The sequence below is a fragment of the Phoca vitulina genome, unplaced genomic scaffold, assembly GCF_004348235.1.
Source record: "Phoca vitulina isolate PV1807 unplaced genomic scaffold, GSC_HSeal_1.0 scaffold43, whole genome shotgun sequence".
Taxonomy (NCBI): Eukaryota; Metazoa; Chordata; class Mammalia; order Carnivora; family Phocidae; genus Phoca; species Phoca vitulina.
This window is the reverse complement of record NW_022589746.1, coordinates 4829241-4847611: the sequence shown is the minus strand read 5'-3', so window position 1 is coordinate 4847611 and position 18371 is coordinate 4829241. Positions and strand designations below refer to the sequence as shown.

Genomic DNA, 18371 nt, shown 5'->3' with positions numbered 1-18371 from the left:
ATATCTGTTCTTGTCTGTGACCAAAAGCAGACCGTTATTTTCCTCTTGCCCTGGGGACAATCGTGGGCCCTAGCAAAGTTTCTAAACCTGTCTGCTTTTGGCTGCTCTTCAAGAGAGATGTATTAAGCGCCTCTTTGGCAATTTCTGGCTGGTCCATAAGCCATTGGTTTAATTTAATATTGAGAATGCCCCAGGCCTGGGCCCTGGTTCTGGGCTCTAGGCTCCTTACTCCTGCCCCAGACCTTGTCCCCAGATTTTGCTCTGAATCCTTTCCACTAAGGGGACATGTGAGGCTGCCTTGTGACTCAGTCCGTGCTCCATCGGAGCCCCTTCCTCTAGAATCAGTGGTCTGACTTACAACAAAGGAGCCAGTCCGAATTCTCTCTGAACCGTACAAAAGTTGGGCACCTCACATCTCCACCTGTAACTTTATAGGGACATCTAATGGTAGGTTCCCACAGAAAGATCCTGACCCGAGTCTAGACCTCCATTCCCCAAACTCTTTGCTCCCTGTTTTTACTTATCTTGTGACTTCTGGTGGCAACTTCAGAACAGGGCTGAAGCTTGAGGCAGATGGTACGGGGGGCGTGGTGGTTTTAGGGGACATGTGTCCGGCGAGGTGGGGTGAAGTGGGAAAGAAGGCAGTGTAAAGGAGTAAAGAACCTTCAACTTTCAATTTTTTTTCCCACCTCTGGGGCTGACCAAAGCTAAGCTCTCAGGGCCCACCTGGTCACCTTGGCCAGTATTCTTTCCTGGTTTTTTTCCTGAGTAGTTCTGATTTGGGCCAGCAGGAAGCCCTCGACACAGCCCACAGAGGGCCTCCAATTAGGGCAACCGTGAGATCCCACAACTGGCCTAGGATGAGGACTCAAGGTCAACACCAACAATTTGACTTCCGAGGAGGGCTGGGGGTACCCTGCTCTCTATTGAGCTGGAGGGCTTGTCAGGCTTTCTGGCTTTTTGGTGAAAGGGAGGTCATAGCAGTGGGCTCCACATGAGAAAGCAGAGTCAACGACGTTCAGATGCTGCTTTGATTTTGAGAGCCACACTGCTGGGTAATCAGACCCGTGCAGTCACATCACCAAAGGAGGAAATGTCTTGGGTTGGAAGGAGAATGAGTAATCGGTTTTCTGCAGCGAACATCTCCATGAGGGAAGGTAAGTTACAGGAAGCAGCCGTGTCACCTGGCTCCACGGACTCGTGTTGCTCACCCCAGCCTGAGGAGGGGTAACGGAGCTATAGAGTTGTCCCTGTTCTACCCTTTCTGGGGACCTACCACAGGCTCTCTCTAGAAGATGCTGCCTTTTGTTTCGTATAAAGGAGTTCTTAGGGCGGAAGACACAGGAAGCAGGTGTTCACCGCCCCAGGGGGCAGGGAGAGAATCCCGATCCTGGCCCCGCTCAGACAGCAGGGGACTCTGGGACCTCTCCCCACTGTTCCCACCGGCCCGACACAGCGCCAGCTTCCGGACAGCCCAGCGGCACCAGCACTCAGGAGAGCAGCCCAGAGCTCGGGCCTGCCGTCCGCGAGCTGCCTACCTGTATCGCTGCCTCACAGACTGCTTCTCCTCCGACTTGCAGACGTGCCCCACGTAGTACAAGGGGAAGAACAGAAAGTTCCAGTTGGTGGCAAACCACGTCAGGGTGAAAGGAGCATCGAACTTCCTGAAGGTCAGCTTGGCGAGCTGCGTGGAGCCTGCCCAGGAGGAGCACACGCACAGCACCACCGCCACGCCCCAGAACATCTTCTTGAGCTGCGCCCGGGAGCATCTCCAGCACTGGTGGCTCGTTCTGCCGCCGGCCTCCGCCCCAGCCGGCGCCGGGGCCTCCGCCGGGCCCGGGGAGTCCCGGGGGCGCTCCTCCCCTGGGGGAAGAGAAGGGGTTGGTTACCTGGGGGGCCTGCACACCTCCCCCTCACCGCCCCAGACCAAGGCGTGGGCGGGAGCCAGGAGGCACCTGACCCCACTGTCGCTGTCATGGCCAGCCACCCTGGGCGGCGGGGGATGAGGGGCTGTGGAGGCAGCTTTCTGAAACAAAACTTAAACGGAAGACATTTTTCATTGGTCTTGTTATCCTCCGGGATCCTGACCCTCACAGTGTGGTCCCTGGGCTGGCAGCATGAGCACCCACCCCCCAGCCTGCTGGAAATGGAGCATCTCAGGCCCCACCCCAGAGGCCCAGAAGCCGAAGCTGCACTTCAACAGGTGATCTGTGCGCGCATCAGTGTTTGGGAAACATCTGTCCAACACACACAGGCTGAAATCTTTCCGCCCTGGTCTGTGCCTGCTCACGAGTCCTGCTGTGCCCACAGGGCAGTGGGCATGCCAGGGACTGGGGATGCCTGCATGCGAAGGTCATAGGCCCTGACCTCTAAAAGCTCCCGGGACACTGGAAGAAGCTCCTCCGGCCTGTTACTTAAAGGCACAGACGCCGAGATGCTCATCTTATTTTGCGTGCCTAGGAAAAAGAGACTTTTCTCTCTCCCCTCTTTATCTGTCTCATCTTCCTGCTGATGGCCTTCAGTTGCACGTCGAAGTGTTACTTAAAAACCACAGCCTCTGGCAGCGGCCGCCGTGGAAGGCCTCAGACATTCCATTCTAAGCCACGTGACTTCTGGAAACCAGGCCACAGCCCGCAGCGTGGCTCTGCGGCGCTGTTCCCACAGCCCACGAGGGGCTGAAAAGACCTTATTTTCCACTGTTTGGTTTTCATTCATGATTGTGTGCGTGTCAGTCAGCTGGAAAATTTAAACAGAGCTGTACCTCGCATAGGGCGTAACTATGGACAGATGCAAACCTCCGGGAGATAGCGTACTTGCCGTTCTTCCGTTCAGCCTGGCACCTGGCGGAATGGGGGCGCCCAGTGCTAAAAGGCGGTCTCCACCACGGGGGTACAAGAGACAGTGCAAAATACACCGGGGTCACATATACTCTGTATATTTTGTTTAATGACATTAAACCAAGCTTTGTATATCACACTTTCTAAAACACAATAAATCCATGAGGCAAAATCCTGAAAGTAGCCTCTTACACAGACGTTAGCTAATCCTATGATGAACGGCCAGCCCTGGCTGTATCTGTTTTAGCCAAAGGTAATCCCAAGCCCTTATGTGACTAGTGAGGGAGAGATCACATCCTTTACTGGCCCTAATCCTACTTGACCCCATCTATATTGTGCTTCCGTACCCGCTTTATTAATGTTTAATGTCCCTCTTCTTCTTTCTTCTCATGTGAGTATATAGGATAGCCAGAAAGCATTTGGAAAATCAAATGCATAACCACCCTCTGAGCTTCCAGCAAATTGTGTGTTTCTGCCATGGGATGGAGGGGAGGGAGAGGCACAGAATGGTAAAAGCAAGGCAGAGTCCCATCCTTCTGTGTTATGCCCTCTCACCAGGATGTCTGGACGTCGTTCCCAGCGAATCCCCACAACTTAAGGCAAATTCAATTTCAGATAGAAGCACGCACATTTCAATTTATACACCGATTACCTGACATTGTGGGTTAGCCCTGCAACCTTTCAATATTGGGATAATTTCCAAGCGGTGCTGGGGGTGATCTCTCAACTATCATTACCACTATCAAAACCTCATAGGGAAATGAAAAAAAAAATCTGCAGAAAAAGAAAATACAGTTTCCCACGACTAACTTCCTACTGAAGATGGACTCTGGAGGAGGGTGAGTAAATTCAGGCTTGCGGCTTGTTTTCTTCATTTAGTTCTCCATTGTGGCAAATACAGTTTTAAAACTTAATGAAGTAATGACAGATGCTGTGTCCTGGTATGATGACAGAGAAAGTCACCAAATCATGTGATGTTGTGTTAAAATGCTCCCACAGATTTGGAATAAAGAAGTCAAACTCCTAACTTTGTCACCCTTTCAGATCATTTAACCAAGGGAATATTTAATAATATACAAGCAATACAAAGACATTCAAAACGAAAATCTATGCTATTCTTTAAAAATCAGAACAATGCTTCCCAACATGTTAACAGGCATTATAAGCAAAAAGGATTCCATGATCAAAAAAGTTTGGAATACTAGGTAGATCAGAGCCAGGTTCCTTTGCTTTAGGAATATTCAGGGCTAATGGACATTGTGAATTTCCACAGCTATAGAATGTGTGTTTCCCATATTATTATTATTATTTTTAAAGATTTATTTATTTGAGAGAGAGTGCATGCACATGCATGCACAAGTTGGGGAGGGGCAGGGGGGAGGGAGAGAATCTCAAGCAGACTCCTCACTGAGTGCAGAGCCTGACGTGGGGCTCCATCTCATGACCGTGAGATCATGACCTGAGCTGAAATCAAGAGCTGGCCGCCTAACCAACTGAGCCACCCAGGCGCCCTTGTTTCCCATATTATTTAAATGTAACACCTGTGGTAGGAATGGTGCCCCTTGGAACACACTTTGGGAAACACTGGAATAGACCCACAAAGAATCCTAGGCGTCCAACCCGAATTCATCGCAAACTTTCCATTTCACTGCACTGAGCTTCTTATGATAACAATAATTATCAATTTCATTACCTCACTCATTCCTAATATTCTGTTAGAGTAGACCTACTTCCCATAAACCAAAAATATTCTTTGTAAGTAGTTTACAAAAGTACTGAAGAGCATAACTCATAAGGAATTCACACTAATCTGAGTAACCAGAGATAATACTGTTGAGATTTTGCGGCATTTTTCCTAGTCTTTTGTGTCTTCGCACCATACACACACACACACACACACAGCAAAACTGGGATCATATTATGTTTCATCCAGCATTCATTTAACCGAATGCATAATGGCACGGACTTCCTAAGTCTCAAAGGGCTCCATACAGCATGATGTATCGTAGGAACATCTCAGTTAGCTAGGGAACCGCCATGAAGCATCCGCCCTGTGCCAAGAGCTTCGGACAGTCAATAAAATAAATATAAAGCATGATTACTGTTCTTCAGGAACTTACAGCCTGTCTGGGAATGACAAAACAGACCTATGAAAGCATTACAGAACAATTATGTGCAAAACAGATTTTGGCTGTAACGGAAATCCTGAACAGAGCATGACCAGTGTGGGCTGTGATAACAGTGAAAAGAACCAGATGAAACAGAAGCCTGGCCTGGGTCTTGAAAGACAGAAAGGCTCTGAGTAAAAAGGGGAGCAAAGTTCAGGGTCAGGAATACACATGGTCTGCTGAGGAGCAGTGAGCAAGGCAGTGGGATCGGAGAGCCCACTGGGACACCCAATCTTGCCTTGGTCAGACGTTCAGGCCAAAGGGACCAGAGAAAATTCAGATGTTAGTCCTACATTAGTACGTGCCCCAGTGTCTATAACGAACAGCTACAATGAGTTAAGGAATAAGTATAGAGTGACATAATAAGTTTGGTTTGTAGGCGCACTCATTTTCCACTATTCGAAAGGCAGCAAATGCATCCCATGTCATGGACCATTCTCAGGGTCATTTTCAGTGCACTGTTCAATTTATGCTCAGGTTTCAGAGAGGAGGAATTACAATGGGGGGGGGCAGTATCCCTTTCTCAAAAGCCTCTCAAATCTTCAAGTGCAGGAAACTTTTGCTGACATTCCTTCCCATCCTAAACTGCAAGTCAAGCGATTCCTCTGCATTTGGTTTCACTCCCTCAGTATATGTAACAGCTGAAAGAGGCAGTGCAGACTGCTTCAAAGAGATCAGTGCTGGATTAGCCTCATGCTGTTTCCTGTCCCAGCTCCTTTGACCATTATTATACGACTAGGGATGCTATTTATGTCACCCTTCCCTCTCTAACACCCCTTCCCGCTCACTGCCCCTCTACTGATGATCTTGTGCCTTCCATCCTAACCTTGCATTTGAGCCAACAGTTCTGGGAGCAATGCAAGTAGATTATACACTCTGACCCAGTGGTCGTACATGCTGTAATGGTGGAGCCAAGCATCTCCTCTTGGTTATGCCACTTAATTCACTCAGCAGCACTGGGGGATGAGTGGCTCTTCCCTGTTCTGTTGCCTGAGTTGCTTCCACTAGCCATTGTAGAAAAAGGTGTGTGTGTGTGTTGGAGGAGCGTTCTCTTGTATACAATGTGTACTCCATGGCATGGTGAGATGTAACCAGATCCATGCATGAACTTCCATCCTGAGCTCTGATCTCCGAGAGAGGCAATTTATTGACACCATGCATCAGTCCTATGACCTGTAAAATCACACTCAATGCTGGTCTCCTACCAGCGCTTAGAAAGCATTCACAATCTTGGGTCAAGTGCAAGCAGCTCCTAGAGACCGGGTCTGCTCAGGACAAGGAAACTCTAGGTCCTGATGGGTAAGCTGGAGGTCTGGTTTAGCAACCACCTCATTCTGAGACCAAGGCAAGCCTTTGTTTCATGAGTTGTCCACTGCTTTCCCCTGAGAAAATGATGAATTGGGGTTTTTTGGTGTTTATTCAGTGAAAGTCCATTTCTATAATGAGAAAGCAAGAAAAACTGGAAAAGCATTCACTCTTAAAGTTCGCATAAAATGGCTCTTCCAAACTTCCAGGAGAAGACTTTTTTTTTTTTGAGGTCCCCTGAGAATAAGTGGACTGTCGGTGACTCTATGAAAAAGCATCTGGGAAGTTTGTGCTTAGAAAGTGCCCAAGTCATGTCTTAGGGGTAAGAGACCCAGAGCTGGGATCAAAGGCCCATTGGCTGGCACGGTCCCAGCCTCCCAGAAGCAAAGGCGATTCCCCATACAGAGACCAGGAGGGGGCAGCCCCCAATATCATCTCTATCAATGAGACCTATATAGCTATTTTTTATAGCTTTTTTGAGGCATACATTTCATAACCATAAAATTCACTTGTTTTAGGAGTACAATTCATGATTTTCATTAAATTTACAGAACTGTGAAACGATCACCACTATCCAGTCTTAGAACATTTCCATCGCACCAACATGAGTCCTGATGCCCACCTTCTGCCACTACCTACTCCCACCCCCAACCCCAGGCAGCGAAAAGCTACTATCTCCACAGATCCGCCTATTCTGGATATTTCATATGTGACTTCTGCATCTGGCTTCTTTCACTTACCATAATGTCTTTGGAGTTCATCCATGTTGCATCATGTGGCAACAGTTCATCCTTTCATGGCTGGGGAGTATTCCGTTGTTTGATATTCTTACACTGTGTTTCTCCATTCGTCAGCTGATGGGCATGCACATCATTTCCCCTTTTTGGCTACTGTGAATAACGCTGCTGTGAACGCTGACATAAAATTCTCTGTGTGACTTATGCTTTCATTTCTCTTGGGTGGACTAGCTATGTTTTGGGGCTGCTTATCCCACTACTATTTATTGACACCTGCTGTGAAGCGCAAAGCGGCCAAGTGGCTACGTGCCCACGTCTTAGAGGGGTCGGTACCTCTAGCTCCGTCCAAACGACACGGTGGAGAGCTGCTCTGGGAATGGGAGCCTCCTCTCTGTTCTTCCTGGACTTTCCAGGGGGAGAGGGCCTGCAGTTCCCATTTATCGATCACTGATACATACACCAGTTCAGGGCCGGGCCATCCAACTAAACAGCTTTTGTAAAATGAAGAGCTTAGAAGAAAGCTTTTGTTTATGGCCGTCTGCAAGTGTAATTCATCTCCTAAAAATGCACTTCTGCTTTTATCTGATACCCTCTTTAAATACTTGCTCAGTGAGTTTACATGTGACTGCGTTTTGTTTTTTTAAGTAGTGGTTTGGAGAAGCAGGAAGAAGAGGCTGTCCCGTGTAGAAGGTCACTACAGGCACTGGATGTCCCAAAGCAATCCCCATTTCACATTTCCTGACCCATTATGCCCACCTGAACTTGCCAGACCATCTGTTTGGACTTCTGGGTTTGGGGTCAGAAAATACTCCCATTATTTGGACATGGCCAAGGCCCCAGTCATGCTCCTGACTGGCACTGGGCACAGGGAAAGAACAGAATCCACAGGTAATTAAAGTTGGAGGCTGGGGCGCCTGGGTGGCTTAGTTGGTTAAGCATCTGCCTTCGGCTCAGGTCACGATCCCAGGGTCCTGGGATCGAGCCCCACATCACGCTCTCTCAAATAAATAATTTTTTTTTTTAAGATTTTATTTATTTGACAGAGTGAGAGAGCACAAGCAGGGGGAGCGTTGATGTAGGCTCATGGTGCCCAACACCCCAGTCAGAAGTGTGGATCACTAAAAATGGACCTCACGTTTCCAGACGACAGACCCTGTTTTTAAACTTGGAAGAGCCTGACTGGGTGTGGGACTCTGGGCCAGGACTCAGCACCCGGGAATGGAGGTTGTGACGAACTGGCCGTTTGTGTCCCCCCCACCAAATTCATACACTGCAGCCCGAACCCCCAGTGTGGCTGCCTTTGGAGATGAAGCCTCTAAGAAGGTAATGAAGGTCAAAGGAGGTCGTAAGGGTGGGATGCTGATCTGATAGGGTGTGGCCTTATAAGAAGAGCTAGCAGAGAGCTCATTCTCACGGTCTCCCTGGGTGCACATGGGCCACGTGAGGACACAGTCAGGGGGTGGCCATCTACAAGCCAGGAACCAAATCTGCCAGCACCTTGATCTTGGACTTCCAGCCTCCAGGACCGAGAAAATCAGTGTCTGCTGCCAAAGTCACCCAGCCTGTGGTACTTAGTTACGGCAGCCGGAGCCAAGGAACCTGGGGACGTCCCCGCGGTGGGCGCTGTGCTTGTGGGGGTGTGATGCACAGACCGTGAGCGCCATCGTGCACAATGTGGGGACGAGCTGCAGATGACAGAGTACGTATTTTGATGAATTTTGAGGAGGAGAAATTACTGCCCTGCTCACTAGATTTTAAATATTAGGTACTAGCTCACACGTGTGCGCCTCCTGAGCACTGCTTGCACCTTCATTGGAAAGTGAGTCCCCGAGGCAGTTTACAGAAGACGGAGCACACAGCAGCTGCAAAGTTGTTTTTAAAAACCCAAATTCTTTCCCGGGTGTGGATATAGAATTGGGAGGTGAATGGAGGCTGCTTTTTGGGGGGTGGAGTGGGGTGGTGGGAGGCTTCTCCCCGATCTCCCCGAAGACCTCCCCTGTGGCAGCTGGCGAGCTGGACTGAATCAGGCCTAAGTCCGGCCGGCTGCTCCTGCCATCTCTCCGTGTCAGTAAAGACATCTCAGACGTGCGGACCCCATGTGCACCCCGCTCCCCATTTCCTTGGAGGTCCCCACGTGATTCCCAAGTGTCCAAACAGTGCCACCTCATGCAGCGGATTTACAATAATCCCGGCGCGTACACAGCCGCAGGCGAATGTGACATGTGGGAAAATGTCTGGCTGGAGGTAAGCTTTAAATAGAGCCGTGTGTGCCCCGGGGAAGGAAGGTGGCTGTCCGCCTTGGGAGGGGAGGAAGGGCTGTGTGTGAGCCAGCTCGTGGGCATCCAGTTTGAATCTGCATGCCCTGCCAGGCGCGGCGCGTGCAGCCCCCGGGAACCTCACCGTCTGCGCGCCTATACACACAGCAGGTGTCACCGCATGCAGACCGGTGGTATTCTGGGGCTGCCGATGACCCGCGCGCGCACACACACACTGCGAGCATGCACACACTCTCCGTTGCTGAGGTTTTTCCTTGGACTGGAGTTCAGGCTGGCGGGGCTCAGAGGGACAGCCACCGTTATACGAGAGAGCAGACTGTAGGCAGGGGTGGCCCCTCGGGGCAGAATGCAGCTCTGCAGGAAGGAAGGGGTGCGCCCTGGGGCCTTCTCCTGGGACAACAGGGCCGTATTTTAACTGGTGGCATGGGAGCTTATTCAATTTATCTTGAAGAACGAAGCACTCTTTTCTGAAATAGCACCAACTTCTCAGCTTGGTCAGGCACAGGCAGGACTGAACGTACTCCAACGAGGACAGAAAGTGGGGTCGGCCTTAAGGTGTGAAACTCCTCCTCTGAGGCTTTATCTCCCACCTTCAGCATCAACAGAGGCTGACGTGGCTCAGCTAATCCCGAGCCCTGAGGCTTTTCTACGAAAACACCCAGCCTGCCCCGAGCAAAGCTTGGGAGTTGCAGCTTCTCTCCGAGGTCTTCCTATACCTTTGTTTGCACCACCCTATCACCTGGGGGACAGCAGTTCCCTCCTGCTGAGGATTCATGGGGCAAGTTGTACTCATGTGGCTGGGCTTTCCTCCCCATGTTCAAATAGCAAAGTCACCCCTGAAAGTACGTGCATCTGCATGAACACACCTGCCCGCGTGCACACACACACACAAGCACGCACATACACAAGCACAGGCCAAATCTCTTATTTGTCCTGGGTTCCATTTTCTCAGAGCTCTGCACTCTGAGGATAGCCAGGGAAGGGTTTTAATCAGATAAACCCATCTCTGCTGAGGAAGCTACTTAACAGACTCACAGAATGTTTCCTGTGAAAGAGCCGATAGAAGATCTATTCCAATCCCCTATCTTTTCAGAGAAGAGAAGGCTGGGCTCCAAGAGGTGAGGCAACGTATCTGGTATATTAATTAGCATGTGGGGGAGCAGGAAAGGAGAGGTCAGGGTGCTGACCCTCACCCAGCGTTCTTCTCCGCACATCTTCTCCCGAGTCACACAATGTCTTAACCAGTGAAAAAGTATCACTTGCCAAAAAGGCTTTTAAGAATTACATCTCTTCTTGGCTCTTCCAACACAGCTCTCCTGAACCTGTTCCCACCTCTGCAGGCCTCCAGTCCCCACCCATGATTTTAGGCAGATGATTCTACTTCCTACGTCACAAAGAAGATCAACGCCACCAACTCAGGTCCCTGGCTTCCCTACCCCACGTGTCTACATTTCTCTGTGTCTTCCCCTCCTACCCTTGCTGTTCCCATTGCTGTTAACGGCACCTCTGTTCCCTGAATTGCTCAGGCTTAACCTTCAGAGCCGTCTTTGAGGGCTTCCTTTCCAGCCCTCCAGCTGAAACTGTCTGTGAAACACTTGGGTATTTTTGATTCTATCCTAAATATCCTTTATTAAAAAGTATTTATTGTGACTGTTGAAATAGACTTCTTGACCCATTTTGAACACCCAGCTATAGAAGACTGTCCAATTTTCTCAGACTTCGATGGTGCCTTTCCCCTTCCTGCCTGCTTCATTCTACTCTCCTGAGCCCAGCATTCAGGAGGCCTCCAAACCCCGGCCCCGTCCCTCCCCTCCAGCTTCTGCAGCAACACGAGTTCTGGCCCCAGCCGGCGGCTTGCAGTACCAGCCTTTCCCAGCTCTGCACCTCTGTCTGTGGCCAGGAACCCAGGAACACTGCGTTCGAACCTCCTGCCCATGACCCCGGAGGCCACAGGACAGCCTCTTCCACGCCGCCCTCCTCATGATGAAGTCCAAGTCCAAAGAATGGATCGTCATCACCTGGATCTGGGTGAGGAGGAGGATTCTGAGGCCATATCCAGGCTCAGTGGGAAAGACTGTCATTAGACTGTGTCATTTTGGCAAAGCAGGGGGGAACAGGGGCAAGAGAGCTGCGTGGTGGCCATCTGCGACCCAGCCAGAAGTGAGCTCGCCCTCTGCTGAAACATGCCATTTATTTTATGATCCTTTCATGGAATTTAAAAAAAAATTAGATTCTAACATGTAATTGTTATTTATATGCATTTGTGACATTTCTCACTTGTTTGGAAGCTCTGTTGAGTCAGGATTATAACTGACTCCCCCTGGCATCCTCAGTGATATCCGGTTCATCTTCAGTAATATCCGATTAGGTAACATATTTGTTCAATATACAAGTGACTTTTGTTATTGAGGTTTCAGGTCCTGGACAATCCAACCTGGGAAACATTTTGGGTACAGGAACACTTCGGCAGTATATTTTTCAAGACTCCTCTCAGACTGGACCAGCAGGGTTGGGTCTCCACTTACGTGATCACGGAGCATCCCAGGATGACAGCCCTACCCCATTAATAGAAACAAAGTAGCCACACCTACAGTGGGGGTGGCTGAGACAGGCTAACTGCCCCAGGAGCAGGAGAATATCAACAACAGGGAGCCCCAGGGACGGTCCAGACCTCTACCTCCTATTGTAGTGGGAGCTCCAGTGAGCAAACGTTTCCTGAACGCTTTCAAAGTGCCATCAGCAGATGTAAATCTCACTGCTCTTCCAACGAAATGCAATTGTACTGAGGTGTTGCAACATTTTGGAGCCAGGTAGATACTGACATGGAGCCCAGCACCCTTGCTTTCCAACCGCATGACCTTGCATGAATGATTTCTCTGAAACTCAGCTTCCTTGTCTATAAACCGGGCTGACAGTGCCTATACTTCCTTTAGGAGAAATAGCAATAAGGTAGCGACCTCCCTCAACAAAGTGCCTGCAACGTGGTAGGCTCATCAGCAAAAAAACCCATTACTCTCATTAGTAAGAGGGACTGTATTGTCAACACCCATTTCCATATGAGAGAACGGATTCCCACTGAGCTTCAATCATTTGCCAAAGTTACTTGGCTCAGCATGAGAGGCGGGCACTAACCCCATCCGTCTAATTTCAAAGCCCTCACTCTTCCCACCTGACTGCATGTTGCAGCCCTCTTGGGGAAATCTGTTATACTGTTCTCAACTACTAATTCCTACTGAATGTAACTGTAGTGAATGTGAATTAGCTGGTTGTGAACACAGATGATGCCAGGAAATACTCCTCGACTAGACATGTGTTACTGATCGATATTCGGTGTCTGAGTCCGATGGGAAAGAGAGGAAAAGGATATGAGAACAAGATATGCTGTCAGACGGGACAGATGCCATCAACCTGGCTGGGAACCACTTTTCAAGCCTCAAGCCCTTACTGGGGCCCAGCTGCTCTCTCCTTCTCAGGCTTCCTGGCCAAGCCTGTACACACACCATTCCTTCTGCCTGAAACAGCCTTCCCTCCCTTCTGTGCCTGACAAGTTTTCTCACTTCGGTTACAACACCTCTACCTCAGAAAGCTTCCTCCTCAGAGAGGCCTCCTCCTCCTCAGGAAAGTCTTCTCCTCAAGAATGCTTCCTCCTCAGACAGGTCTCCTCCTGCTCAGAAAGGTCTTCTCCTCAAGAAGGCCTCCTCCTTAGGAGGGCCTCCTCACATTACTTAATGATCAGTGTCCCTGTGACACTCTGTTCTTAGCTTTGAACCAGAACTTACTATCTTATACTAGAAAATGGTTCGGTCTCCATGTCTCTTTTCCTCTAGACTAAAACTTCCTTAAGGGAATGAAGCTAATGTTGTTCGTTTTTGCATTTCTAGGGCCTCACTAAATGGACAAGGGACATGGAATAGGATGGAGTAGGGTTGGACGAGGTATTTGTTGAGTAAATGAAGTCATCTTGTTCATTTTTCTGTGTTGAAGTTCAAGCATTGCATTTTCTATTTTGGTTTTTTATGTACCGCATGCTGGTGCCTTCTTGCCTCTCCATAGAAGACACACTCCAAAACCTAATAAATATTTCTTGCTGGCTGCGTTCCATCACTGTAGCCTGTCTGCCTTCCACACAGAAACAACCACAGTATGGGGACCACCTTGCCCTGTGCATCCAAGGCAAAACAAAATGATTCAGCACTTCCACAGCAAGCACACGAGATGCAAATGTTTCAAAAAATAGACCCAAAGCCAAACTGAACAAAAACACCAAGGGAAAAAAAAAAAAAAAACAGGCAGAGAAAAAAGTGCTACATGTATATGCCCAGGCATGCGAAGGGCAGGTTTTATCCTGGATTGAAGACTTCTGCTGACATACACTTAGGGATCCCATACAGAACGGGAACTGGGGGCTTTCTAGTATCACTGGAACTGTGCAGATGCTTCCAGATACCATCCCCACACGTACTCCTTGAGAATAGCAAGATGGTTTGCTGAAGGCGCAAGACGATCTGTGATGGGAGGACTGCCAGACATTTATTAAGCACCTACTGTGCACCAGACAGGTGCTAGGTATTATCACCTAGCCTACCTCGCTGCATTCCCAAAAGTGAGCTGAGGTAGGTTGTTGCTTCTGTTTTACAAGGGCTCAAACTAGGTAACCGAGGTCCAGTCGTTACGGTTTACACAAGTCCAATGGTACAGGGGGAAGAGCACAGTCTTGATCCCTGATCTCTTAGATTCTCTGTTACATACACTGTCCACCACCCACACCATAGGTACGTGCAAATGCTGGTTAAAAAACCAAGTTCGCGCCTTGCTAAGGTTGTCAGCGTGGACAGGAAATTCAAAGCTCGTCTGATAGTAGCCCTACGGGAACTGGGGAAGGGTATCCCCATTTTTATTCCCTGAAGGTGACCCTGGGTCCGGCATGTCACCCGCTGCCCCCTGCGGCACCTCTGGGTCACAGCACCGAGCCTGGATGACCTCACCATCTGTGCCCAGCCTGACTCCCAAGTGCAGCTCAGACCCGTCCTGCACGATGGGCTGGGGATTACCAGGGGTGACACTGTTGTTGGGGAGCAGCACCGACCTGCCTTACTTAAAAGGTGGGCATGGGGTGACTTCCCACAAGGACCCCAGGAGTGAGTAGACACTTCCACGTTCCCTAAGGTAAATATATATCTAACCCTTCCTCTCCCCAACTTGCATGTACATCTGGGTGGTGTCCCCAAGAAGGCTTGGAAATGCAAACCCCCTTAGGAAAGTCGGCAGCTGCACTCAATTCAGGTGTAGATGACAGATATCAAGTGTCTCCCGAGATGGGGATGGGGGAGGGGAAGAAGAGACAGCTACACGAAGGGAAAAAAAAAGCAACCTTCTATAGACAGAAAATGATGAAAAAGGTAAGTAGTTGCAGGTTAGTGTAGAAAAACGTTCTGAAAAGCATGGGTTGGGGATCAGAAGGCCCAGGATTCCCTTCCTGTTTCACCATCTGTTAGCTAGCGGTAGGTCTGGGACAAGCCAATCCAACCTTTCCCGGTCTCATAGTCTTCATCTGTAGGATGGGGGTAACGGTACCAGGATGGCTCCTGGCAGACCTCTGCGGATGGGCTGCGTGTACCCAAGTGCCCTGCTAGCTTCTGTCTTATTCTTACTGGTTCTGTCTCCCTGTAACAAACAAGAACTCCTGAGAGATGCAGGTCCTTGGAAGCTATCACACAGAGGTCCGGGCTCCAGGCTGTGGCCCCAGGGCATGGCAGAAGCTGGGCTTTCCCTTCCGCACTGGTTGCACTGGGCTCTGTTAGCTCAGGATAAGTGAGGGCGCGGAACCGAGGGGATCTGCCTTCCTCTTCCCACTGGCTGGTGGCCCCTTCCCAGCCCTCACTTGGCTAAACTGGCCAGCTCTACGGACACTGGTCATTCCGCCTTCCGCTAGAAGAAGTTAAGGACTGAGGCTGGTCTCTCTCTGCATCCCCCCGCCCCTCCAGAAAAGAAGGTCCCAGACCAGCAGAATGATAGCTGTGTCTGATTATGTGCCTGTGTCTTTCCCCTGAGTGGGGGAAAGGACCCGTTTACAGGCTGCTGGTGGAGCTGGGCAGTCACATGGGTGGGCTGGTCAGCTTCAGGGGCAGGAGAGATGGCTGGGCCTGCCGCAGCATCTCCTGCCTTCAAGGGCTGAGCAATACCTCTGGTCTGCCTGGGGGTGGGGGTAGGAGTGGAGGGGATGCTCCAAACCCAGGGGATTCAAGTGGTGTGTGTGTGTGTGTGTGTGTGTGTGTGTGCGCGTGCCTGTGTGTGTGTGGGGGGGAGGGTGAAGGAGACCCCCTCCTCCCCGGCCCCAGCTGGCAGGTGCCCCAGGACAGGACCGGCAGGAGCTCAGGCCACCGCTGCCCCTGTTGCTGCCAGACGCGCTGGGGGCCACGCAGGCAGGAGCCAGCGCTGTGTTCTGGCAGCTCAGGGACAGCCCCGCAGACCCCGCAGCGGCTCAGCCCGGCCCGGGAGCTACCGAGCTGCCAGCCCCCCGCAGGCAGCGGGCATCGGGGCGCTGCACTGCGGGCGACGCTTCCTGAGGAGCGCGGCGGCACCCACGGCCAGGCAGTCCGGACAGGGTGGCGGCCCCCCCCCACGCTGGGGTGCAGCGACCTCGCGCCAGCCCCCGCCGCCCCAGGCCGTTACCTTCCACTTTGGTGAGGGTAAGGACCGGACTGTTGCAGGCGCTGAGCGGGGCCACCCGGGCCGAGTGCTTCTTCATGATGAGCCGTCCGCCTGCAGGAGCGCCTCCGCCGATCGCCTACATCCTGGGGCCGGCCGGGGCGCGCCTCTCGGGTCCGGTCCCGGTGGCCTCCGCCGCGGAGAAGCGCGAGCGGCTGGCCGCTCAGGCCCTGCCCCCGGGGCTGCCGGCCGGGCTCCTGTCGCCGCCCGGCTCACTGCGGCGGCCGCCCCTCCGAGCACATCTTCCCTGGCCGCGCAGCCACTCCACACACGCGCCCACAGACTCCTGCCTGGAGGTTGCTGCAAACTCCAACGTCACGTACAAGTGCACTCCCCACGCCCACCCCACGGGCTCACCTGCTCCGCCCTCCGCCCTGGGACGCCCAGCCCCGCAGCCCGGGGCCCTCCCTGCCGGCCCTGTCCTGGCTGTGGCCTCGGGTCAGGGCGCCAGGGCTGGCCAGCGGCTGCCCGACCAGCCCTTTATCGCCACCAGCTCACGGGAGGGGAGACCCGAGAACTTAGCCTCAGTGTTTCACGAGTTTAAAAAAGCCAGGCGTCTGACTTCGGATTGAGAGCTGACTCTTCCCTGCACCAAGTCCTGAACTGTGGTTTACAGGAAGAAGTCGGAAAAAAAGCAAAGCTTCCCACGGCTTGCGTTTAACTTCTTTGAAAGAGTCTAGGAGCCCCATTATTTTGTCTGGCATCGGTGGACAACAATTTGGGGGGGTAGAGAGCCGGGAAGAAGATGCAGAGTCCACAGAGCAATGTGGCAACAAGAAAACCCAGGCTTGGAGATTTCTTTTCCTGCCGCTACTGCGGGCGAGGCCCAACTCCCTGGGAGGTGGAGAAAATTTCATTTCTGCCCAGGTCCCAGTTTCGTGTGTCAGCAGCGGGTCTGGCACTTACCTCTGCAGGCACCGGTCTCAGGGCTCCCACTCAGACCCAGCTGTAAGCTACTGGCCAATGATGCCTTTAAAAAAGCAGTGGCCCTCCTACTGCATCATTGGCTGGGTTGAGCTTTAAGGGACCACCGAGTCCCCAGGGCATTTACCCAACGATAATGCATCATTAATAAAGGGGCCCTGCCACCACCCTGCAGGTAGGATGCACAGGGCTTGGGCAGCCCCAGAAGTCCACAAAGCTTTATGGGCATCTTACTCACACGTGTCCAGGCATCAGTTTGGGTCCCAGCCTCCTCTGGGAAACTGAAGATTCACTGGCCCTTCACGGTAGGTTTTGTTGTTATTGTTAAGTCTTTACCCAGAGTTTGAGAAGCTCCCGCTCTACCTGGTTTCCTGTCTCAAAGTTGATATTCTACTGTACAATGTAATTCTCGTCCCCCGGAAGGGTGACTTGGTGGAGTGGTAAAGGTAGAGAATGACCTTAGAGCAAGAGGTTCTAGTGATACCCACCCGTATACCCCCAGGTCTCTGGCGGAAGTGGCTCCTACAAGTTGTCCTGTTATTACTTGCCCTCTTGAAGAGCCGCAATGGACAGAATGGCCCCTGAGTCTCCGAAAGGCGATGGCTTCTCAAGGTTGTGTCCTCCTCATTACTATAGCCAATCACTGCAGAGCCCTCTAGTGGTAGCCTCTACATTATATGCCTCTCACAAGGAATTTGACCCAAGACCCCTAGAGATGACACTCTAAGTCAATTTTGTGGATTAGATTTGTAAAAATTAAGCACAAAGAAGCCTAAAGCAAAAGAATTCCATCTTACGTAAAGAGGACCTTTTTAATAAACATAACATTCTTATGTGTTGTTTCACCAAGTTCATCAATCAACATTTATTAGACACACAGTAACTAAAACAGATATCACAGACTAGCAGTACCTATTTGCTATCAAGTACCAAGTCAATTTGTTTTACAGACGCCATTTCATTACTTATTTACAAAAGCTCTGTGAGATCGCTGTTACCTTGTTTTATAGATGGGGAACCTGAGGCTAAGAGAGGTTACATAAAATGTCCCAGGTCATAGAGTGAGTAACTGTCCAAGAAGGGAAATCCCAGTCTGAACGAATCAAAAACCTGTACTCACTACTGTATTTACAAAAACCTGCCATGCTCTTCTCTTATGCTGTGGATGCAAAATGCAAACATTCCACTTAACTATTCCAATTTGGGTGGGAGATACTAGTCAAGTAACCCATAATCCATTTCCTGTCACTTGAATGTGGTTTTGATTGATTTCATCATGCTCTTGAACCTCCTGGAGTCTGGGTCTCCCCCAGCACTTTAAGTTAGCCTGTCCACATTCTGCTGCGTGGCTCACAACAAAAGTGCCCAATAAATATTTATCTGTTTTTCATAGATCTGCTTTCTATTTATTGCAAT

At 50.7% G+C, this 18371-nt stretch overlaps 1 protein-coding gene across 1 annotated transcript in view; it reads right to left on the bottom strand.

Moving 5' to 3' along the window:
- The window catches only part of SLC35F3 (solute carrier family 35 member F3), a 116124-nt gene extending 99797 nt beyond the window's left edge, over window positions 1–16327 (bottom strand). The window contains exons 1-2 of the mRNA XM_032430374.1: window positions 15996–16327; window positions 1539–1863 (exon numbers count right to left, since the gene is read on the bottom strand). Of these exons, the coding sequence (XP_032286265.1) occupies window positions 1539–1863; window positions 15996–16071 (401 nt within the window). The 5' untranslated portion in view covers window positions 16072–16327. The remainder of the gene's footprint in view (window positions 1–1538; window positions 1864–15995) is intronic.
- Window positions 16328–18371: the final 2044 nt, after the last annotated feature.